Source organism: Haemaphysalis longicornis, unplaced genomic scaffold (genome assembly GCF_048455015.1).
Source record: "Haemaphysalis longicornis isolate Haplotype H1 unplaced genomic scaffold, Haemaphysalis longicornis Haplotype H1 scaffold_1, whole genome shotgun sequence".
Lineage (NCBI taxonomy): Eukaryota > Metazoa > Arthropoda > Arachnida > Ixodida > Ixodidae > Haemaphysalis > Haemaphysalis longicornis.
In genome coordinates this window covers 225,958,921-225,979,959 of record NW_027526203.1, presented here as the reverse complement: position 1 = coordinate 225,979,959, position 21,039 = coordinate 225,958,921, and the positions used below count along the sequence as shown (strand labels likewise).

Here is a 21,039-nt window from a genome sequence, read left to right as displayed (position 1 = left end):
AAGCAATCTCTGGCTACCCATGGGCTGCCAGAACCACCAGGACATTTGTGGTTTGGTGGCGAGCTGGCTCCAGTCTGGAAGCTAGCAGATGACAAAAGGAGATTGACTCATTCCTTGCGCCCAGTTTCGGCATAACACTGGAGAGATGTTTGGTTCTTCTGGGTTTTAAAGTTGCTTTAAGGGGGCACATGGGTCTTTGATCAAAAACTTTATTTTTGCAGTTATGATGATGAAAATTGGGGAGCACATGTAGTTTCTCATTGTGATTGTAGATATCAAATTTGTTTTTGAGTAAAATGATTATATTCAACTTTATTTGGATTTTATATTCAATTTTTTGACAGCCTTTGTAAAAAAACTGCTGGAGGGATGGAGCTAAACAGGGAACCAGTGAACTGTGCACTAATCAAAGAGTGCAATAAGACTAACATCATCGTTCTATCCGGTCTGTAGCAGAAGTTGCGACCATTTGAAGTTTGGGCCTGGAAGGCAAAACCGGTTTTTCTGGTTGACACCTTTCAAGCCCAAACTTCAAATGGTCGTAACTTCTGCTACAGACCAGATAGAACGATGATGTTAGTCTTATTGCACTCTTTGATTAGTGCACAGTTCACTGGTTCCCTCTTTAGCGCCATCCCTCCAGCAGTTTTTTTACAAAGGCTGTCAAAAAATTGAATATAAAAATCCAAATAAATTTCAATATAATCATTTTACTCAAAAACAAATTTGATATCTACAATCAGAATGAGAAACTACACGTGTCCCTAAATGTTCATCATCATAACTGCAAAAATAAACTTTTTTGGTTAAAGACCAGTGAGCCCCCTTAATTGATACGAAACTTCCTTGCAAGCGCAATATTTCACTTTATTAGAATGCCATCCTTTCATATAGCACGTTTTCATTGCAACACGCAGCCCTCTTTCTTTTTTCATGCGGAAAGTTTGGTAAAAGACGACAGCTTACCACTTCAGCTGAAGACATTTTCGATCGAGTTTGCGATAAACATGGCAAGTATTTTTATCTCGTAGACAAGAGCAGCATTTTGAAGTTAGATGGAAACATGCATGTTTTTGTTAGTCAAGGTGAGTGTTTTTTGCACGAACATAGGCTGTACTTCCATGAAGATTTTGAATGTATGTTTTTTGTTACTGCGCCCGCAAACGGTGTCGGCTGCTCCTCAAAAAACGGCGTCAGAAAGTGCATCATAAGGTGCATCATAAGGGCTTTAAATTTGGTTTTGAGGCGTACATTTTCTTTTCAATTGACGCGTATAATTACCCAGGGATGTTTTAGAAGATTCAGACACTTTGTTTAAAAAGATTCAAACAAAGCGGAACACGTGGGATGTTTAAAAAACAAAACAATGAAGCCTTCTGAAGGACCGTGATGATTTCACCAGTCGAAAAGAAATGGATGTCCACTGATGGCAAAGGGCTGCTGAAATGAGCCCGTGTCAGTGCGTCATGCTCGCGTTCAGCTTTGGGAAGGGGCCAGTCCGTATCGAGCGCGCCGACCAAACATAAATGACAAAAACAGCGATACAACATTTTGCCAAGTAGACTGTAACAGACGACAGCAAAAGAGGTTGCTGCCTTCAGTGGCCGCTGCGGCTGGCCTGCTCTTAGATTTTTCGGTGTACACTGAGGCGTTTGAGCTTGTAATCATGACGCAACTTCCTGCCCGAGAGCGTGTGGCAGCCCGCTAGCTGCCAGAACGTCTGTAAATTGAGCAGGCCCATAGCCCAACCAATTATTCCACCTGCACATTAGTTCTGTGCAAGGGAGCTCTTTAATCCACCACCTTCATATCCTATCTTCAGCCACTGTGGCAAGTCAGGCAACCAGCCTGACTCATTTTGCTAGCTCATCCAAGATTCCTCTCGTCAAATGCAGGTGCTTTCTGAAAGAAACTGAAAGGGGTTAGCAGCGTGCGGGCTTTAATCTGGTTATAGAAACACCCCCTGGAAGAAACTCGCAACAGCGCCAGAGGGTGAGAAACAAAGTATTGTTACCTTGCGCACACTGCAGTTTTTCAGCGTTCTGTGACCTCATTGCTGCTATACTATATGGGCAGAGGCTATGTATAGGTAGATAGTAGAGAAACACCTGTGTAGCTTGCTAAGGAAAGCACCCCTCCACAAATTTATGTGGCCAACTAGCAGACTGTTCACTCTTCATGAATGAAAAACTCATGGCCCCTTTCGAAATAACCATTTAAGCTTTATTTAAAAGAGTACAAAAAAGTCAATCTGCAGATCACAAACTTCCTTTTTTTTTTCAACAGTAAAAAAATGCCACCACTAGGCTTTCACAAGGTTGTGCAACATTCACGATGTAACAACAACAACATGACTCACGCACAATAAATGTGATGAATGTAAACGTATATGTATGGACATCAGCTTTGGTCCCTTTGACTTAGCAGCCGCACATGAAATAACAGTAATAATAATAACTATACAGAATAGTGATCGGTCTGGGACAAGGATGAAGCTAAAAGAGACGGGTGTGTGTGAACAAGGAAAGGCAAGCTTGAGGCAGTGTTTAATGCAATCAACAAAACAAAGCAAACAAACAAACAAAAAACCACACACACAACACACACTCTGAACACTCCTGGTGGTTGAGCTGCAGGTCTCCGTGCCTCCTGGCCTGCAGGGGCATCCGGGGCAGAGACTAGACTGGGGTGGTGAGACCAGGGTTCCCTGCAAGTACAGCGTGTAGGGGGGGCCATGAGACGCAACACCAGGTGTGGGCCAGCTACACAGGAGTGAAGTGCTGGGCACGTGACAAACAGTGGGGAGGCCACTCTACCGGGTACCTGATCAGCAGGCACAGGATTACGGGCCCACGCCGCAACCGGTCGCACACTACTGCCTCACACAACGGGCCGAGTGTGCCACACAGTGCTGGGCGTCATCCCCTCATGCTTTCTCTCGTGCACACAGAACTTTGCCCCCTGCCAGCCTCTTCGCAACACAGGCACTGCACTGCGATGGACACTTGTCCTACAGAGATGCAGAGGGTGCTTCTGATCACCTCGGCCATTGCTGTGCAGCAATGGCCGATTGGCTATAATGCCGCAGACTTCTGAAGTGCGTCATCCAGTCCAGCTCGGAAACCGAAACAGAACTAAATGCACGTGCACGCACGCACACACTCAACCTCACAGGGGCCCCCCCAGTGACAGGGGGACGAGGTTTGCCCCCTTCTGTGCAACAGCAATTCGTCAGTTCGGACAGAGCTCCCTTAAGAGTTTTTTGCCACCCCACATGCAAGCGCGTACGAGTTTGGCCAGCAGGCTGAAGTACTAATGCTCGCTCTTGAATAGACTGCAGGGCAAGCACGGCCGCAGAGTTTCAAAGGGCCTGCCCCAACGCACACAGAGGCAGAGCACACATGCTACTGTGCCAAACGACAGCCTCTACTACTACAGCCATCAAAGGGGAACGGGGAAGTGCCACAGTGACCAGGGTGTCTGGACAAATTCCACACCCTTTGAACTTGTCAAGTTTACGCAGAGCGGTAGCGCACAAACCTACAGATCACACTGGCAGTCAATCGTTGCACAATATTTACCCAATGAAAGTGCATCTGCATCTGCATACTGCATCACTTAGATCTATACTGCACAAAGAACCGCATCTCGTCCTCAATTCACTCAGCGCCAAGGAACGTGCAAGCCTATGGGAGGGAGCAGAGCTGTTGAGAGAGCTCTACTCGTGTACAAACTCGATGCTTACACAACAGGAAGAACACGAGTATTCCCAAGACAGCCTCGTGTAGGCACGCTTTTCAAGTATTGGTGCGAGCTAACGTTTTGACTTGGTGCAGACCTGCACTTCACACGACAAGTGGCAGACTAAGACTTCAAACTAAGCTATTCGTGCGTCCTTAATAATAGCTAGCAGTGAACAATGAAGTATGTTCAGCAGACCGCATTTCGTGAAGCAATTTTTTCCCCTTTAACGGCACCTTAAAGGAGCCATGAAGAGAAAACAAAAGTTTGTTTTATTCGAAAGATTAGGTGTTTCATAGTACCCCAAGCGCTTTCCCGGAAGCAAATGATGCTTTATTCACTGAGAAATAAGGCAATTTAAGCCAAACTTTAAATCTCCCGCTAAAATTGCACATTTCGTCACATGAACAATGGCGTCACATGAGCCGGTCCATGAAACAGATACTTAGTATGTCGACTCCATATAGCACCCCACGCGGGAGTCGACCGAGACGGCGGCCATTTTAAAAATACTAGTAAAACCTAGTGCACCCGCAGCCCTAGTCATGGAATCGCCTGATCCGGAGAACAAAACTCTCGCCGAGGAGCTAGGGCTTGCATTTAACAACCTCACACCACTTGAACGCTCACTGCTTCCAAGTGCACGAGCGGCAAGAGTTGTGGGATACGCGGTGGACGGGAAAGCGACCATTCCGCGATAGCCACAACAGACGAACGCCCAGCCGTCGGCACCGCTGCCTCGTCAGCCCCGTCGCGACGGACGAATACAGACTGGTACGTATGTGCCGTATTTTCAATTTCAGTAGCAGTATCGCTTATGCCAGTTGGCCGGTGTCGTGTATGGAAAGCCGTTCGCTCGAGCTCTCTGCTCCGACCAGAAAGATTCGAGCGTCGATGCGCGGTGTGTACGGCAATTTTTTTCCCCAAGGTCAGAGCGCTTTGACGAAGTCGGCGACGCGCGCCAGCATGTCCGGGTCCCTGCCGTAATCACTTCCTCGGAAATGAAGCGAGCACACTCGTACTTCCTTTAGCTCTCTTTCTCCTCCGTTTGCAAAGTTCACAAAACGTAGCCACTTGCTTCGCCGAGGTTCGTCGTTGGGCAGCACATGAAAGGAGATCTCACCGGCGGGGATGTCGCACTCCCTCGACGATTGGCCCGTACTACATGGGCATTTCAAAACACAGCAACGAAATTTCATTGTAAAGTACTCGAACAAACTGAAGTTTTCAGTGGTTGTAAACTGTAAACGAGCTCGTAACGATAGCAGCAAGCCAACACGACCTCCATACCGAAACCTGTGCGACGAGTGGCACTATCTCGTTGCTGCTCTGTGTTCCTTACTCCCCTTGTTTCTATTTTTACCTTTGCTGGTTGGCAATATGACGGCCAACCTCCTGTGAAGGGATTACGATAGCAAGCAAGGTCGCGGCTGTGCGTGCTGGGACGGTTCGTTGGCCCCGAAGAGCCTTGAACCCGAAAATTCGTCTGCGCGACGGTGGCGACGGCGAGATGTCGAGTTAGGCTGGCGGTAGTTTCGTATGCATTGGCATACACGCTTGCGTGTTCGTTTGGAACTTCAACCGTTTACTCCACCGTTCTTTGTCATAAAAAGAATGTGCAGTATGTTTCACGGGCATTTAGCTCGCTATGCAAACTGTAAGCCCTGCCTAACATGCGTTTGCTTTTGCCGGCCTCCGCCAATCGCAGAGCATTCTCAAGTGACATCATAGGTTCTGTTGCGGAAAATGAGCTGGTGGGTCGCATGGTCATTTCCTTTTTTCCTAATTATGTAGCTTATTTGAGCGAAGTTTGTGTTAAAAGTGGTGTCGTTATGGTTCTAACGAGGCAATCTTTCGAATGAACCAAACTTGTGTTTTCTCTTCATGGCTCCTTTAACGAGCTACAGAGGGGGGAGGGGGAAGCAAGTAAGCATGTGCGCTTGCTGAATGTTACTAACGCGAGCGAAGTACTCTTGGAATTAGTTGCTCGGACGCTGTTCACCTCAGAATTTTGTGTGCACAACTTGCCGTACCATCCGCATGACCAGTGCACAATGATGCAGCACAGAGATTGGGGGCAATCAAATTCATGCAACTGCAGTAGTTTTTTTTCCCCGTTTGGGCCCTTGTGCTCATTCCCGTTTCATGTGGAATGGCGAGAGAGACAGCGACTGAAGGTTTGAAATGTACCGTTGTGTGCAAAACACGGCAATGGTGCTGCATCTGCATGGCCGTTTTGGCTCAAGTCTTGGTCGCATCACCTCAACACATTTCCGTCGACGCTCTCACACAGGATCGCTCGTACCACTCGCACGTGCCCCATTGTTACTTTCAACTATGCAGCAATCAGAACACAACTGCAGCTGCTAATGTGACTATCAGAATGTGCAACACGTGCCCGCACCAGCCCAGGAGCAAAGAGCACCTGCCGATGGCCGAGACAATCCTGTGGGTCTTTTCAATTAGCTGTTCCAAAATTGCCCCGGAGTCCCCGAAAAGCAAGCCAGAATCTGTTTCTCAGATCTATTCTTATGGCGTGGGAAATTTTCGGACCATCAGAGGCGAGTCCAAAACTGCACATTTAAGAGCCCCACTGTTCAGGTCCACATCCCGGAACGCACCGCCACTTCTCCTTTTTGGCTCTATGCAGGCGACCGTACAGAGACTGACAGATGGGTGTTCGTTGGCACGAGCACTCTAATGCTGATGCATTAAAAGCTCGCACAATGCCCAAGTGGCAGCACACCCCAAAAGGTGGACTGTCGATATGTGCAGCCACGCAGGCCTTAGAAGGCACCAAAGGCAAAAGGTTGTTACACGGCAGCTTACCTGGGCCGCTGAGCTCCCTGAGCCTGTCCTCAAGGTGGCCCAGCGCCTCCGCTTCCTGCTCCGGGATCCGCCGACGTGCCAGCCTGCAGCAGTGGTGGCCCTACCTGCAGGAACATTGCCAGTTCAAACTGCGGGCCACACACACGGGGGCGCTACTCGCGGGAGGCTACAGGCGGCTTTATGGGCAACGGAGGACACCAAAAACAGGTCAAGCCCTTTTCAAGTTGAATCATCACCCCCATCAGCGGCCTCTTTGTGCCCTCTGCAGGGCAAAGGCCTCTCCTGCGCTGCCCAAACCAGTGGTCACCCCCAAATTTTCTCATATCTGCCCTCCACTAAGGCAATGGCTACTTCCCCGAGTCCTGTATCTCAGTAGCCACTCCGTCACCCTGGCCATCCACAGGCTTCCAAGTCATCGCGTGACATGTCCAGCCCAAGTCCACTTCTTTATCTCAATTTGAACTATGGCATCTTTTGCCCTGTGAACCAGAAAGGAGTCTCACACACATCAAATCAAAAGGCAAAGGGCTGAAAGGCCATCCTCAAGCAAGGACTATGACACCGGCGTCTTTTAAAAACTATTACTTTGAGAGCAGTTTCTCCTAATCGAGATTTCAAGCATTCCTTATTCTTCACGGAAAGGAGAGCACAGCCACCACAGGACAGATGTTGTCCCCACTTGTTTTATTTCAATCCTTGAAATGCTCTGCTACAAGTGGTATTCTCAGATTTTCACGATACGACCACGTTACTGTATTTCGAATGATATTTATGCCAGTGTCAGTTGTTTCCTAATAGGAGCAGGTAAAAATGTTCTCTAAAAAAATACGCATAAAAATATGGTAAGCTTGCCGTACACTTTTGACTATACCTAAAAGGTATTCAGAACTGTCTACTATGTTTCAATATCTTGATAGGCTTTCCACTAGCAGGCAACATGTGCACCTTTGCAAGAAAGAAAATACTGAGACATCACCACGAAATTTTAAATTCCACCATTTGTAGTTCCTTCCAATGCGCCTCTCAAATTTCATTACCCCCACCTGGAATCAAAGAAGTCACTCTGATTCCTCCCTCTCCCCTTAAAAGATGAGTAGCACTGCATAAATTAATGTTCTCTTGTTCATGTTAAGAAAAATGCACTTACTCTTTAGCACCCAAATTTTTTATGCCCCCCCCCCCCGTTTAAAAAGAGATAATAGTCAAAACCCAATATAACGAAACTTGATCTTACGAAATCCCCAATGTAATGAACAAATTCATATTCTCCCACAAGTGCCTAATGGCTCATTCCTTTTATGACCTTGATCAGAATAGATTCACTGCCACTCCCAATTTAACGAAGTATTTCGAGGAACAGATACATTTTAAAAAGGACCAATTTCGAAAGTGTTTTTCGAAATAACTGAGCAGTTTCGTGGCCACAGACCACGGCGTCCTGGCCAGCATGCCTTCCACAATCTTTATTTTACTTTTTATTTAAACAATAATGCAGGCTAGGATTAGGCCCAAGCAGGAGTGGGAAAGTGATTACATAATATATCAGCCAAAAGTAATTATACAATCTTTAAGAAACATCAACAAAAATGACAGACAGAATATTACTACACATGAAAAAGCTGCTCAATTGATGCATGCAGATTCGGCGAAGTAAAGACAGTGGCAGGGAGATTGTTCCATTCAGATATTGTTCGCGGGAAAAATGAATATTTATAGGCGTTTGTGCGGGCGAACATGGGGGTAAATTTAAAAGGGTGGTATTGCCGCGTAGGCCGGGAGGAAAGAGGGGCGAGGTATAATGATGGGTCAAGGCACAGTTTGCGGTTCCAAACATCGGCGAGAAATTTTAGTCGATTGCTTCTTCTCCAAGATTGCAGGGTTGGAATTTTGTTGTTCTGGATGAGTGTGGTAGGTGAACCATGTCTTTGATAGCGGTTATAGTTGAAGCAAACACCTTGCGTTTGAATTTGCTCGAGTTTGCCACTATCTTTTTGTGTGCGGATCCCAGACCACTGAAGCATACGCAAGGTGCGATCGAATTAATGTGTTGTAAGCCAACAATTTGATGTTGGGTAAAGAGTGCTTAAGTTTATGTTTTATGAGTCCCAGTTTCCTTCTAGCCAAAGCGCAAATATCAACATGAGTCGACCAGGAGAGGTTGCCAGTAATTGTCACACCGAGGTACTTAAAGCTACTTGTTAGCTAACAGGGGCGTTGTTCATTGTGTACTGGTATTTCAAGAGGATTTTTTTTGTTAGTTATACGCATGAACACTGTTTTATCGGGGTTAAGTGTCATGCTCCATAGTTTGCACCATGTGAGCACGCCATCTAGACTTTTGTTTAGAGAAACCTGATCGTTAACGTTTTTAATACTTTTGAATAGTAAGCAGTCATCTGCAAATAGGTGGATACTAACATCCTGGTTTATACAAGTTGTAATATCGTTTATATAAATCAAGAACAGTAGCGGCCCAAGTACGCTTCCTTGGGGAACTCCGGAAATAACAGGGAGGGTATCAGAGTGAAAATCATTTAGGTCAACAAATTGTTCGCGCAGTTCAAGGTACGATATAGTCCATTTAACAAGCGTGCAAGGAAAACCGAGTTTGTTTAGTTTAAATATCAGTCCAGAGTGAGAGATTTAGTAAAAAGCTTTGCTAAATCCAGAAAATTACGTCAATTTGGCCTGATGCATCTATGATAGAAGAAAAGGAATACATAGTGGAAATTAGTTGAGTGGTGCAAAACAAACCCTTGCGGAAGCCATGCTGGCAGGGGGAGAGAATGTTGTGCTTACCTAGGAAATCAACTGTGATTACGTGTTCCATGAGCTTACAAGAAGAGCTTATCATAGATATAGGCCGGTAATTTGGCAGCAATGTGTTATCCCCTTTTTTAAACACCGGTACAACACGAGCGATGTGCCAGTCTGAAGTGACAATGCCAGTTGAAAAAGACAAACGAAAGATAACAACCAGAAAGCGAGCTAATGATTCAGCGTAGCGGCGCAGAAAGGCATTAGGAATGTTATCCGGCCCACATGAGCATTTTGAATCTAAGTTTAGATTCAAAAGGATGCCAAGGAAAGGATGCCATCATCCATGCCACTTCGTCTGGAATAAATAACATCAAGGCCACTATGCACAAGAAGTTGGAGGAAGCCCCGTTAACGTGGTTCAAGGATATGAGAGCCAAGAATGTTCCACTCAACAGAAAAGTGGTACAACAAAAAGCGTTGCGTTCCACGCGTCTGCTTGGGTGCGAGAACTTCAGGGCAAGCCCCGGCTGGCTTATTTTCTTAAGTGCATTGCTAAATTATCAGCAAGCGAGCACCGCAGCCACTGCAATTACAATGTCGTGGTAGCACTGGGATGCGCCTCCCTTTAGACATCGAATTTATGGAATGAACTGCTTGTAAATTGACAATCCCGATTTTACGAAGTTCTCGATGTAACGAAATAATTCCCGGTTTCCAAAGACTTCGTTAGATTCGGTTTTAACTACCTGAAAACAAAAAGGCCTGACTTATCTACAAATAAAGTTTTAGGTCGTGCTTTAACCTGATGCTGCCCAGCTTATTCCTTACTACGCTGGGTAATTTTTCCTTAAAACAGGCGAGCATAACGAGAGGAAATGTCAACATTTCAAAGGCTGCTGCTAAGCAGCCAGGGTCAGGCAGGTCTACAAGAGGATGAACAGTCTCACTTACGGTCCAGTACTGGCTCGCCGGGTCGAACGCCTGTAGGACACGCTGCACCTCGACTCTCAGCAGGCTGTCCGTGTTGTTGAAGAGATTCAGGATGTCTATCACACTGCAACAACCAAAACAAAACCCACGCTAAACCTGTGCCATCTAACAAAATGCAAGATTTTTATCAAGGAATATAACACGGAACTACTGTCACTGGTTTGAAGAGTTTCTAATGCAAACGCATTAAATGGCCCATTGTGTGAAAAAGCCGGTGTCCAGAGCCGGCACCTGGAACAGAAGAATGGCTCCCTGAGATAGCTTGCACTGACATCACCACAGCCGCAGTGTTGGTGCACTAGGCGCGTGATGGAAGGCTGTGAACTCATCTGAAGCTGTTCAGTTTTTTGTATTTCGTTAGGGTGAGGAAACAGAGCGGTGCACCAGGTATACCAGTGGTGCCGCCATGTGCAAGCCATGTATATGGCGCAAGTTTCTCAACAGAATAAAACGCAAGTTAAGGACCTCACCGCTAGGCAACGCAGAGCCACAAAGTGGTCAGTTACAGTTGCGGCTGCAAGTGCAGTGTTCGGCAGGATATCAAACACACACCTCACTGACTTGGAGGCTCAGTGGCGCACAGCCACAATTACTCTCAGCACAAAACTGGAAGGAGCATACAGAAGCGTTCAATGGGACATTAATGCTTTCACATTCACAACTCATACAAAGTGCCTAAATGTCCTTGGCTTTTTCCTTTCTTCCTTGGAGAAAAGCCTCATGCTGTACTTAGCTTTCTTTTCACCCACCATTAACCTTTTAAATGCCGCACTATGACTAAAAAAAAAAACAAGTGATGGAGCCACCTGTATCATATTGCCGCGAACCACGTATGGGTTTGTTTATTTATTGATTGTTTTTACTGCCTGGCCACGCCCAGCTCTTATCTGTGTCCCAAGCGAAGCGCGTCTCATTCTTTATTTTTTATGCCGCAAGGGCTATCTCATTCAGATAAGCAGACTGTTTCATCTTAACGTCACTAGCCCAGAATAATCTTCTCTGATCTACAATGTTCTGGATGTAAATCGACGGCTCCAGATGAGAAACACTCGCGTCGAAAGATAAAAGCCTGCAGAGCAGACGTCGCGGCATTCCTTTCGACGATCCTCGCCTGCGCAAGTCAATTTGTTGACCGCTGCTTCGCCGCATCTTTATTCTTTTGAGTTGTTAGGGGAGCACAAGTTCGCTCCAATAAACTAGTTTTCCTTGAAGACAACTGCGTCGTCTTTGGCCACGTGACATCTGGTAGAAGTGCTGGGTAAATGCACCCTATGCCCTCGTCAAGCGGACAAGAAAGTCCCACTCGTGCCAGCCGCCGACAGCAAGGTCTTCAGCCGGAGTTTGGGTTCCTTCCGGATAAAGTGAAGAAAGAAGACGTCGTGACCACCACCATGATCAACGCAGGCACCATGATCAGCCCTACCCTCGTTCTTCAACAGCCCCGGGAACCACCATCGTTCCGCAGATCCCCCGGAGAAGACCCCATCTTTAACAGGTGGGATGACGAAGAAACTTTCCGCCATGTCTTCTTCTACTTAGACGATATGGCCCGAACGTGGTTTGAAAACCATGAAAGCTCCCTAACCGACAGGACACTCTTTAAGAGGGAGTTCCTCAAAACATTCGCCACTGTTGTGCGGAAAGAACGAGCCGCACTTTTGTTGGACATGATAGCCATATGCAGACATGATGGCCTTAAAAACATGATTAATGACAGTTTTTAAAGTTTGGCCCATGCGCAGCACAAGCCACAGCAGTTGCAGTCTTGGACGTGTCACTGTAAAACTCTGCACAACGGTACTTATCCAGCACTAACAGAAATGCTGCAGAATCGCAATTCTTGGTGACCTGTTCTTGTTAAATTGCATAAAAGACAGGTCACATGACACAGGGCGGAGATGCCATGGTGGAGTGGAATTATTGATGGGTGTCTTGTGGATGCCTGAAAACGGGACTGCTAGCTCAGAAGCTTCTTCTCGCACTCTTAGAGGAGACGGCATGGAGATTGATGGACGATTTAAAAAGAGTTGCTGTGAGGATGCATCATTAATGGTCGGAGAAAAAGGATGATTTGTCATAGACATGATTTTTGAGGCATATAAAACGTCCATATACACCTTCTGGTTATCTAGGGACCATTTATTGCATTCTACATACAGACTTTGGAGAGGGCTAGTGTGAAAAGCGCCACATGCAAAGCGTAGCCCTAAATGCTGCACCAGGTCCAGCATTTTTAGTGCCATTTTTGTTGCACACCCATATAAGACACTGCCGTAATCCAAGCGAGACCCCACTAGGGCGCTATAAACACGCAGAAGGAGTTGCTTGTCTGCGCCATACGACTGGTGGGAGAGAACTTTAAGAATATTCATAGTTTTTAAGCATTTTTGTTTAAGATGTTTCAAGTGTCGAACAAATGTTAGTTTGTTATTTAATATTACGCCTAAAACTTGTGCTCCTTTTTAACAGGAATTGAAACGCCATTAAGAGTAATATCTGGGTCGGATGGATCCCATGCTTCCTGGAGAACACAACGCAAAAACTTTTTTCTGGACTGAGTTTAAAACCATTCTTGTCTGCCCAGCTGGCAAGTTTTTTAATACCAAGCTGGACCTGACATTCACAGATTGACATATTACAAGATTTAAAAGATACATGCACATCGTCTACATACACAGAGTAAGAAATGGTAGGTGGCAATGCCTTACCGAGAGAGTTCATATTAATTATAAACAGAGTACACCTTAGAACTTCACCTTGCGGCACGCCGTTTCCTTGCACATGAATTTTTGACAGTGCATTAACAACTCTTACACGAAACGTTCTTTCAGACATGTAACTAGCAAGGGTGTTGAGCATATGGCCCGAAACACCGAAAGACTTCAGGTCACTGAGGATCCCGTAACGCTGAGCGGTGTCATAGGCCTTCTCAAGGTCAAAAAACACTATTGCGCAAAACTGTTTGTGAATGAAAGCGTCCTTGATGTATGATTCAAGGGCGACAAGCAGGCCCCGCCCTGAAGCCTGCCTGGCAGCCCTCGAGAAGACCGTTGTACCCAAGAAAGTACACAAGTCTCCTGTTTATCATCTTTTCGAGGAGCCTGCACAGGCAGCTTGTAAGGGCGATGGGCCGATAGCTAGCAGGAGAGGAAGGGTCCTTCGCCTCCTTCAGAAAGGCCACTACTATGGCCTCCCACCAGGAGCGTGGAATGTGCCCCAGAAGCCCTATTTTATTGTATAGATGTAGAAGCGTTTCAAGGGTGTCTGCGTGTAGGTGTTGTATCATGGTGTATGTAATTTTGCCTGCACCTAGAGCTGAAGGCTTACATGTGGTCAGATCGGTCTTCAGCTCATGAATTGAAAAAGGAGAATTGTAGGAAGTGTGCGACTTGTTGCTATCACGCAGGGACTTCTTTTCTGCAGATGTTTTGTGTTGCATGAAAGTGTTTCTGTAGTGTGCTGAACTGGACACGAGTTCGAAGTGTTGTGAAAGTGTGTTAGCCTGGTCTTCGAGTGTGTCCCCTGTTGTGCTAACCAGGGGCAGGCTGTGTGTCTGTTGTCCTTTTAGTTTTCGTATTCGTGTCCAGACTTTGTGTGTGTCAGCGTATGAGTTGATGGAAGTGAGGAAGGTGGTGCCAACTCTCTCGTTTTGCCTCACGGCGCACACGTTTTCCTAACGCCTTGGCCGTTTGAACAAAATAAGGTTACCCGACGTGGGGTACCGACAGAGGATACCCCACGCCTTGTTCTGGGCCTCTTGCGCCCGCTTACAGTCCTCTTTTTACCACGGCCTCCTCTGGTTGCGCGGGGCACCAGAGGCGTGGGGAATGGACTTTTTGGTGCCGGCGAGGATGTGCGCCGTGAGTAGTTGAGAAGCTTCTTCAATGTGTACGTGTCTTATGGTTGTGTAGTGTAGTTTGGATGTCTCTATTCCAGTTAGCTCTTGCTTTATTGAACCTGTTCTGGAAAGATGGACTGGGTGCACCTTTACCTATATATGTTAGTGAGGTAAGGAAGTGGTCACTGCCATATGGGTCAGTGCCCACACCCAGTGGTTCCACTGATGAACGGTCATTTGGAGCAATTTTTGTATCAGTAAATTATTAATTTTGGAGCAATTTGGAGCACCTAAATGTCAGTTTTGGAGCACCTTGGAGCAACTAAACATCAACTGCTAGATGTGTCCAAAGCATCTCTCAGCACTAAAAATTGACCAGTATCGTCCAGTAATTGATGTAGAGGTCGCCATTGAATAGGCTTCAAGGTGATTTTCACACATGCGATCACAAATGGACGACACAGCTGAAGAATAATGGTCTCCTTGTCCCTACCAGGGAAAGACTTTTTCAAAAAGTCACTGAAAACGCTTCATAGTTGGCAGGCTCGAACATGCATTAAAAATAGCTTTCACAGTCAGCTCTCCCAATAGCCAATAAAGAAAATTTCTACAACCAAAAAAAAGAGTAGCCAAATTAGGCTCTTTATAGGCTCCGTGCGCTGGTATGGTGGCGACACAAGCGCCTGAACAACTAGCGCCATCTACGGCCACTGGAGGCATTTATCGGATGTTGTGGTCGTCGCTTGCGCCCTTCCCCGCACGCCCGTGCTACGCTCCGATGACTGATTGCTCAAACCAGCGCGTTCGTTTTAACGTTTTAGAGAGGGGGGAGATATTGGCTCGTTTTCTTTTTTGTCTAAGCAAACCTCAAAACGCGGTCGCCAGCTACACGCCGCAAACGATGTATTTACTACGTCCTTGAGGAGCAAGCGAACGCAATACCCGTCTGATGTTTCCAGCAATGGCGTTGGTCACATAACAGGCGTGACCCTGGGCTGCGACTTTTACTTAAAGGCGGGTACAGTGAATGGTTATGAGTTCTGTTGTAAACACGCGGCTCACGCATCTCTGCACTTTATTATGAGTTCAGTGAGTCTAAGCGAGGTAGGCGGGGGTGCACGCGCAAGGCCGGGTGCCATGGCTCGCGTAAGCATGCTGACGCAGTTGCTATGTTCGTCAAATCATAACGGTGAGCACGGGGCAGCTATTGCCAAATTTTAGCGCCGGTATCAACGCCGGTGTTCCAGCTCTGTTCAAATCAGCGAAATGTTAGTCGTATGGAGTTGGCCGCGATATGTGCGTCAAAGCAGCGGCCGAGGCCGCACGGGCAGAAGCTCCGTGCGTACACCTAGGAAAGGGTAAGCAGCGATGAGCACCATAATACAGAACAGGAATAAACGATACAGATTGCTAAAGCATAAGCAACACGTAATGCTAAAATGCCGGGGAGGCATAAGGTCAGTGACAAAAAAGAAAAAAGGAAAACGATTGACACCGTCACTGCTTCAAGATGATTGACGCGTATATTAATGGCCCATTCGTTTAGCTGCGGTGGTTGCCTGTGGGATCACTGCAGTTTTGTGTCAACTGTTACGCTGCGTCATATTCCGTGCAACTCAGGCAAGATTGCTGAGGTGTACGCTGGCGCGCTGAATTGTTCCCGATAAAGTTCGCGTTGCCACTGCAAGTTTCGCCGGGCACCGGCTGTCGCAGGTCCCCTCCGAAGTTAATAGCGGGTGCGCACAGAAACAAGATCCTAGAGTATAAACCACATTCACACAAAACAGCAAAAGGAACGCTTATGGCCAGAAGTCGATCGGCGTTGTTTACATTGCTCGTCGCACTGCGCGGGTTCATCGCTGTCGCCTTTCCGCTTCATTTCAAGGGAACCGAGATAAACTATTTTTTCGTCAGCCTCCTCGCGACCTTTTTAAAATGTTGCGGGAGCCGTAGACCCAGCAATATATACAGAAATACGCACTACTAGCTCGACTTTTCCACAACGACTGCGGAATCTCCGCCCGGTACAACCGCTCCTTCGGGCTGACCAACATCCGATTTCTGACGGCGCTGCTGCTCGGCGGCGCTGCGGTCGCGCTCGAAACAGCCCAACCAAGGATGATACCTCCTTGAGCCCAACCTGGCATTCCTGGGGAAATGGGATTTTTTTTTCCACTTATTTCGAAACAGTCGCTAGAAGTCGCCAGAAGTTTGATGCAATTAAATCCCCTAAGTATCCACGCAATCGCAAAAATGCAACAAAACATAATTTGCAAGGTATTTAGTTACTTTCTGGTGTGGATAAAAGACAACCTGCAACACGATAATGAATTTTGAAAGGCTTCGACAAACCTGCCTAGCAAAAAAACAACGCGCCTCTCGCGCCTCTTTTCTAGTTTATTAATTGTTGAGGCAAGCCCTCATGTTTTACTTTTTCATTTTATTAGATGCAGGCGCTTGCTATCAGTCCTCGTGCGCATTTCCACGCTAGCTGGAAATGTGCACGAGAAACGCGCATGGAGCTTTTGCATGCGATTCGTGCGCGTCGGCGTTGCGCGTGCGATTTTTTCACGCCCGCGTCGACGATTCCACGCACGCGGCAGTTTCTGCCACGCTCAGAAAATGAGGCGCGTCGCGCGCGGCAGTGGGAGGAGCCTGGCGACTTGCCCCAATGGGGAGGCGCATGCCTCATGGCGGCGGTTTTGAAGCGCTCGAGACAGCCTGGTCACGGCCGGCTGGCTCCGTCGGCGGTTTTTAGGCTTACCACCCCGGCAGGTATTGCATGGACGCTTTCACTAGCGACGCGGATGATGTTTTAAAGTACCGATTTCGCCCACATTATAAGCTCCTTTACCACACAAGCAACTTCGTGCGTGCCTTCAGCGATGTTTTAGAGAGCGCTTAAAAGTGGTCGCTCGAGCTCCCCACACCACTTCGCGGCCGAAGCCGCCGCCATGTTGCCGCGCCGCGCGCAGCGTATGGGTGCTTACGCGGCGCGTTTTCGCGAGCAGAAAACGCTCCATGAGGTTCATGCTTTTGAGGGACTGGCCGTTCTTCACAGCCCGCTTCACTTGCGGCAGTCCCCTCCGCGAGCCCAACAAGCGAAGCGAGAGCTTGCAGCCGAGCGCGTCACGCATGCAGCGAAACGGCGCTCCCATTGGCTCCCGGAGCGGAGAGGGCCGGCAATAAACGCCACCTAAAACTACCTATTGTTTATAGCAGGAATTATTGGAAACTACAGCAAGAAGGAAAGTTTTTAACCGCGGTACGCCAGCGCTGCAATGACATGCTAGACGAAAACACTGTATCGGCGGTACAGTGACGGCGCCAACCAAACTCGCCGCGGCAAACACGATGACGGGTGCTAGGGAGTTCAAGTTATCAACCCGAATTAGTTATGCATGTCTAGAGATCACTGTGAAGTAGTGCTTGTAACAGGCTGCACGCGATGTGCGCAACACAAATTTTGGCGCACTTGCTTGCAAAATCGTGGTTTTTGTATCAGGATGGTGCAGGATACCTCATTTGGCGCAGGAGTGGCAGCACTGCCACACCCCACTCGAGAAGAGGAAAGAACTGCTGAGCCAATAGCCAAGTCAGGATATGAGTGCGTGTTGTGTCCTATATTAACGTATGTGGGCTTATTTTTGTTGAAGAGGTGAAGGAGCGGGCGGGGGTGCTGAAGACCCGCGTGCGGGAACGGGGGGTCGAGACGCGGAGTGTGGCGCTGGTGTGTGCGTGTGTATGCCCGGAGGGGCGACAGCGAGGTGATGTAAGTAAAGAGTTCTTTCACGCAACTGCAGTGCGCCTCATTCCTTGGCATGCCGTAGAGAGCAGGCCCACATCTGGCGCCCAACGTGGGGCTCGAACCCACGACCCTGAGATTAAGAGTCTCATGCTCTACCGACTGAGCTAGCCGGGCGGAGTCCGCGGCCGCTCCCCCCCTTGGTGGTCCTGGTGGCCGTTGCCGGCGGGAGGCCCCTGCCAACGCTTGCGGGGGTTTGAACCCAGCGGGGGGTTGGGACCCCGCCGAGTGTTATTCTTTCTGCCATAGCGGTTCCTGCAACGAACGAAGGTGTTACGCGCAGGCGCGAGCTCTTACCTCGGCCTGAAATCGTAGCAATGGATGCGAGCCCTATCGCCGATCCTTCTGACAGTCGAAGGGGGACTCCCCCGTTCATCATATACAGTGCGAACATGATAGGCCTTGAGATCGCTAACGTGCACAGGACCCACCAGCTCATCGCTTTCAAGCGACTGGATCTCATACATGAGCAGAGTCGTCTGCGCCGTAATTCTGTATGGCCCTTGCCATTTGTGTGCGAGCGCTGCGGTGAAACCGCGTGCAGCATTGCTGAGTGGGTGTGTTCTCCTTAGCACTAGGTCACCGATGTTGTACACAAGGTGACGACGGCCTTTGTTATACTGCTCGGCTTGCTCCATGCGCACCACGTCGAGGTTCTCCCGAGCCGTGCGTTGCGCTGCCCAAAGGCGTTCCCGGAGTTTAGCCGCGTACTGCGACAGAGAAGGGGCGTTACCCGCCGCCGCGTACAGCAGTGCATTTTCCATCGGAAAAGCGATCTCTCTACCGAAGTTTAGGTAACCCGGTGTCAAACCCGTTGACCTATTTACGGTAGTCCTAGTTGCGAAAGCCAGCTCAGGCAAACACGCGTCCCAGTCCTTATGCTCCTTGGTTGTCGCAACCAGCATGCACTTCAGGTTCCTGTTCACCCTCTCAGTGATGTTGCTCTGAGCATGGTAAGGACTCATTTTCCTGTGCCGAATGTGCAGCGCTCGACAACAGTCTGAAAAGACTTTGCTTGTGAAATACGAAGCATTGTCAGTGATCAGGTCGGAGGGGAAGCCGAAACGAGTGAATGTCTCCAACAGCTTCTCTACAATCCGCTCCGACGCTAGCTTTCTAAGGGCAAACAACTCCACCCACTTAGAAAAGTGGTCCGTTATAACCAGAATGAACTGGTTTCCTCGCGCGGATCTTGGGAGGGGTCCCATTACATCACACGCTACAATCTGCCACGGGTAGCTGCTTTCCACCGGCTTCATGAAACCCACAGGCTTCCCAGCGCGCGGCTTTGCTACCTGGCAAAAAGGGCAAGTGCGGGAATAGCTCAGCACGTCTCTCCTCATGCCTGGCCAGGTCGCGACACGGCATAACTTGTCGTAAGTCTTACTGCCGCTGCAATGTCCTGCCAGCGCTGAGTCATGAAAGTACCGCATGAACCGTTTCCGCAACTTCCTTGGGACCACGACTCGAAAGGGGGATGAAACCGCCTCTTCGTCGTCCAGTTGGGGAATGTAGCAAAGTAATAAGCCATTGTCGCCCAGCAGATACGCGTCAAACCCCTCAGCGTTACCGGTGCAAGCTACGCCACTTGCTAGCCTTTTCAGCACCGGCTGGCACAGACCGTCTGCTTTCTGGGCCTCAATGAGCTCTTCCTTACTCACTACCTCCCCCAAGACAGATTCCTGTCTGTCTCCGTTGTCGGGGGGCGAGAAATCGCCGGTGCGAGATGCCGCTTCTCTTTCTCTTTGCGGCCGGCCTCGACTCCATCGTCCGGCCCTTTCCTCCCCCTCTCGGGGCGGTGCGCACCGCCGATGAAACCGCTCAACTCGACCGTGGCCCAGGCACCCCTGACCACCCCCCCGGCCATTAGGTCTGACGCTGCCGGGCGGAGTCCGTGGCCGCTCCCCCACTTGGTGGGCCTGGTGGCCGTTGCCGGCGGGGGGCCCAGTGTCGTCGACCCCCCCGGGAACGAAGAAGCTGCGGAGCGCGGCCACCTGGACGGTGGTCGCGGAAGGCGCAGCAGTGTCCTACTGCGCGCGGTCGCGTTGGAGGGACCAGGCCCGGCCCGAGCGCGGGGAAGATCCAGAGGGGGTGCCGCCACCGTTCCGCGGCTTGACGCTGGCGGAGCGGGACGACGAGCCGCCGCCAGCGTTCTCCGAGGAGGAGCGGAGGGCGCTGTGCGCCACCTGCGGCACCCTCGTTGTCAGCTGGGATGCCCACAGGATCGGCGCCCTGCACCTGGAGCGGACGGCGAGGAACGAGAGGGCGGCGCGGGCCGCAGCTGCCGGCGCGGCCGGCCTTGGCTGGTCGGCGCCGTCCGGGCTAACCGTCGGGCTCGAGGAGGCAGCCGTGCGGGTGTTGATGGCCACCCGCCCGGACCTGCTCATGGCCGCCGCACACGGCCTTGTGTCCGGGGAGCCCTAGGAATGTGCGGCGAACCAGGGGCTGGCGGGTGGCAGGCCCGCGCTCGTCGCCCCACCCATCGGGGCACCGGACCCGGCCCCCAGGTGCCTGCTGGTACACAGCGGGGAGGCCGGGCAGCCGTTTGCGGCCCCTCCGGGGGCGGCCACTGACGCCGGCCCGGGGCACGCACTCGAGTCGCCCAGCCTGACGCCGGAGGACGCCGACGACATGGACCTATCGGAGGAGGCCGCCGACCAGCTGCTTCTGGGGACGGCGGGCGAGGCTTGAGGGGGGGAGAGATGTGGAGAGCGCTTCGGCGCCCCTCACCGCGAGCTCTCTCCTCGGGCCCTCTCCGCCGCCGGACGCCCACCGGCCGCACATGGCCTCCGAGATCCCCCCGCGCACGCTTTGCTGCCGCGGGACCTGGGGACGTCGGGGCCCGAGAGATGGCGCTGGCGGACACGGGGCAGCGGGCGGCGAGGTGAAGGAGCGGGCGGGGGTGCTGAAGACCCGCGTGCGGGAACTGGGGGTCGAGACACGGAGTGTGGTGCTGGTGTGTGCGTGTGTATGGCCAGAGGGGCGACAGCGAGGTGATGTAAGCAAAGAGTTCTTTCACGCAACCGCAGTGTGCCTCATTCCTTGGCATGCTGTAGAGAGGAGGCCCACAAGTGTG

General features: G+C 49.8%; 1 protein-coding gene and 1 non-coding gene across 5 annotated transcripts in view; both read right to left on the bottom strand.

Moving 5' to 3' along the window:
* Positions 1 to 2,192: 2,192 nt before the first annotated feature.
* Positions 2,193 to 21,039, bottom strand: part of LOC144142439 (uncharacterized) — a 242,202-nt gene continuing 223,355 nt past the window's right edge. For 3 of the 4 annotated variants that reach the window (XM_077673960.1, XM_077673951.1, XM_077673979.1), the window contains 3 exons: positions 10,282 to 10,384; positions 6,571 to 6,674; positions 2,194 to 2,707 (listed from right to left, as the gene is read on the bottom strand). In XM_077673960.1, coding sequence (XP_077530086.1) covers positions 6,600 to 6,674; positions 10,282 to 10,384 — 178 coding nt within the window. In that variant the 3' untranslated portion in view covers positions 2,194 to 2,707; positions 6,571 to 6,599. Of the gene's footprint in view, positions 2,708 to 6,570; positions 6,675 to 10,281; positions 10,385 to 21,039 lie in introns of all 4 variants that reach the window. The other variant, XM_077673969.1, reaches the window with a different exon arrangement.
* On the bottom strand, positions 18,008 to 18,080 carry Trnak-cuu (transfer RNA lysine (anticodon CUU)). Its single transcript has one exon. It is a non-coding gene; the product is annotated as a tRNA-Lys (tRNA).